Here is a 3,257-nt window from a genome sequence, read left to right on the forward strand (position 1 = left end):
GCGCGGCTCGGGCGCCCTCTGGCGGTCACGGGGCCCCGCGTGTCCTCGCCGCTGCGCCAGGCCCGGGGCTCGATCTCTGCCCTCCGCAGGGGTGCGCGCGATCGACCATGGGGCCCCTGAGCCGCGAGGCTTGGGCCCAGCGCCTGGTGGCCTTCCGGGCCAGCCCTTCCGCCTTCCTGGCGGGTGCCGACGGTGAGGATTTGGGTCGTGACCTGCTGAGTGACCTGAGGAGTGAGAAGCTGAGCGAGCAAAGCAAGGTATGCCTGGCACGTGACCCCTGCGCATGGCCACAGGCTCACCCCAGCCTCCTGCGCTGTGAACCGACCTGTCTTCATGATTTCCCCTTGAATCTCCCTCCCAGGTTTCTTTGCTGGCCCTGAGCTTGGAATACCCAGCCGAGCTGTGGCCTGACGCTGCTGCAGCCGAAGCGGCCGCCACCTCTTTGTTGGACACCCTGCTCCTTCTACCCCCACGGCCCTCAGCTCTCCGGAAGCCGCTGCTGCTGGCGGCCACCACCCTGCTGGTGACAGGAGGTGCGCTGGGCCCCACCTCGGCAGCCTCCTGCCGGCTCCTGCCTCTGCTGCTAGGCCTCGCCTCCGGCCGGGATGTGGGGCGAGGCTTTGGCCCCATCTCGGAACAGCGCCCCCTGCAGGCCACAGCGTGCGAGTGCCTGCGCGAACTGGAGAGCTGCAAGCCTGGGCTGCTGGGGGGCTCCCTGGGGGTGCTCAGGAGTCGGCTGGGACAGGAGGGCCCCATTCAGCCGCTCAGCCTGTTGCTGGCACTTTCTCTGCGGGACACCTTGGTGGTACAGTCCAGGTCTGGGGCTGGCCTGCAGGGCTTGCTTGTGTCTGGGGTCTCCACTGGAGGTGGTCCCTGGAACTGGACCCTAGCTAAAGAAGGTGGTGCCTGCCTTCTGCCCCAGGCACCCAGCTGGCCCGCCACTGAGGAGGGGGAGCATGGCCTTGCAGTGCTAGAACTCAGTCCTGAGGAGGCTCGGGAGCTGAGGGCTGTTGTGGCCCAACTTCTGGACGCCTCCTATCTGCTCACTCCTGTGGCCCAGGCCCAGCTTCTGTGGCTGCTAGGTTGGGCCCTGCGAGGTCTGCGGGGACAGCCACCAGCGCTCTTCAAACCCCAGCTGGTACGGCTCCTGGGCACAGCACAGCTGACACTGCTGCATGCTGTTCTTGCTCTCAAAGCAGCCTTCGGGGAGGCACTGTTCACTGCTCAGGATGAGGCCCTGCTGCTCCACCGGCTTGCCTTGGCCGCTCAGCATCCGTCCCTGCCCCTGCCTACCCACCTCTTTTACTTGCATTGCCTCCTGAGATTCCCTGAGAATTGGCCACTGGGCCCTGAAGGGGAGGAGGCTGCCCCGTTGCTGCTGGGGCCCCAGCTGTGCCGTAGCCTCATGCCCAGTCTCCTGCATGACCCCATGGCCCTGCTGGCCCGCCTGCATTTGCTGTGCCTGCTGTGTGCTGAAGAGGAGGAGGCCGACCAAGGCCAACTTCAGAGCCCGCGGCGGTACCTGGAGGAGCTGCTGGCTGGCTTGCGACAGAGGGCGGCCCTGGATGGCAGTCCCCGGACCTCGGCCACTCTCTGCTTCCAGGCTTCATACCTGGTTGCCAGCTGCCTGGCTGGGCAAACAAAAGCGCTCACACCCTTGATTCACGGGTTGGCCCAGCTGTACCGAGCTCGGCCCATGCTGGCCCCCCACCTTGTGGACTTCTTGGATCAGGTGGGTCCCGAGCTGGGAGAGCCCCTCAAGAGGGTACTGCAGCAGGAGGTGGTATCCACGCCTGGCAGGAATGAAGCTCTTCGCTGGCACCTGCAAATACTGGCAAAAGTAGCAGAGGGGGATGCCCAGAGTGCCACGCTCAGCTTTCTGCAGGATGCCGCTGCCCACTGCACAGACTGGAGCCTGCAGCAAGCCCTGCTGCGGGTGTGCCGGGCTCTGTTGCAGGCAAGTGGAGGAAGAGGCCTGGCCGACTTGCTGCAGGTGCTGGCCAGGCAGCTGGAGGACCCTGACGGGCGGGACCATGCCCGCCTCTACTACATCCTCCTGGCTCATCTGGCAGGGCCCAAGTTAGGGGCAGCCCTGGGCCCCTCACTTGCAGCGCCTGCACTGGCCTCTTCCCTGGTGGCTGAGAACCAGGGCTTTGCTGTGATGCTGATGGTGCAGGAGACCCCAGCTCCCATTCGGCTGAGTGTGGGGCCCCGGATGGCCAAAGGCCCATTACCAGTCTTGCAGCTTCACATAGAGGCCCTGGAGCCCGTCTACTCTCTGGAGCTGCGCTTCCGCGTAGAAGGACAGCTCTATGCACCCTTGGGGGCCATCCATGTGCCCTACCTGTGTCCTGGCCGCCCTGCCCACCCTCTATTCCTGCCCCTGCAGCCTCGAAGGCCAGCACCTGCACAGCTGGAGGTCCAAGCCCTTTTCAGCACACCTGCTGGTCTCACATGCCACTCCCCCCTGCCGCCCCTGTCTGTGAACTTCGAAGACCTCTTTTTGCCTTTCCCGCCGCCCCCAGATGGGGCAGAACAAGGCTTCTTTGAGGGGCTCTGGGACTCCTGCCTGCCAAAGGGTGCCGAGAGTCGTGTGTGGTGTCCACTTGCGCCACAAGGGCTGGAGACCTTGGTGTCTCGCAACCTGGAGCCCTTCGTGGTAGTGGCCCAGCCCCCCACCAGCTACCACATAGCCATTCGCCTGCCGCCAGCCTCCACACTCCTGCTGCGGCTCGAGGCGGCCCAGATGGACGGGGTGCCGGTAGCCCTGCGGACGGATGACTGGGCCGTGCTGCGTCTGGCGGGGGACTATGTCCGCAGGCTGGCGGGCCCTGAGTGAGCCCTGGGAAGCCAGGTGGGAGCAGGACAGTGGCCCTTGTGGGAGCTGCCAAGGGCAGGAACGCACACCTGTGCAGTAGCTCCTCTCCTATAAAAACCCACAGTCACCGATCACCCTCACTGGCTTGTGTTCCTTTGGATCCCGCTTAGGAGCAGGCTTGCTGAAGTAGGGTCATAGGCCCCAGACTGAACCCTCAGATGACAAGTGCCATGTTTCCTTCCTGCTTAGAGAGGTTAAGAATCTCCAGAATCTGCCCAGAAGGCAGGAGGAAAAAACATCCTCTCTGCTTCCCAGAAAGGGTCTACCTTTGCCTGAGGTCACTCAGATTTATATATTTTATATTTTAATTTATTTCATTTCCATTGCTCTTCATTTCTCTTCACAGGTCCAAATTTATGTATGTATGTATGTATGTATT

The 3,257-nt window shown here is 63.2% G+C and overlaps 1 protein-coding gene across 1 annotated transcript; it reads left to right on the plus strand.

Moving 5' to 3' along the window:
* Positions 1-2,958, plus strand: Ap5b1 (adaptor-related protein complex 5, beta 1 subunit; the record flags this gene model as incomplete). The annotated part of the gene is given in 2 exon segments (XM_005384462.2): positions 1-257; positions 362-2,958. Coding segments are annotated over 2 exon segments (2,628 nt in total). The 3' UTR covers positions 2,840-2,958.
* Positions 2,959-3,257: the final 299 nt, after the last annotated feature.

The sequence above is a fragment of the Chinchilla lanigera genome, unplaced genomic scaffold (assembly GCF_000276665.1).
Source record: "Chinchilla lanigera isolate Chin_1 unplaced genomic scaffold, ChiLan1.0 scaffold00021, whole genome shotgun sequence".
NCBI lineage: Eukaryota > Metazoa > Chordata > Mammalia > Rodentia > Chinchillidae > Chinchilla > Chinchilla lanigera.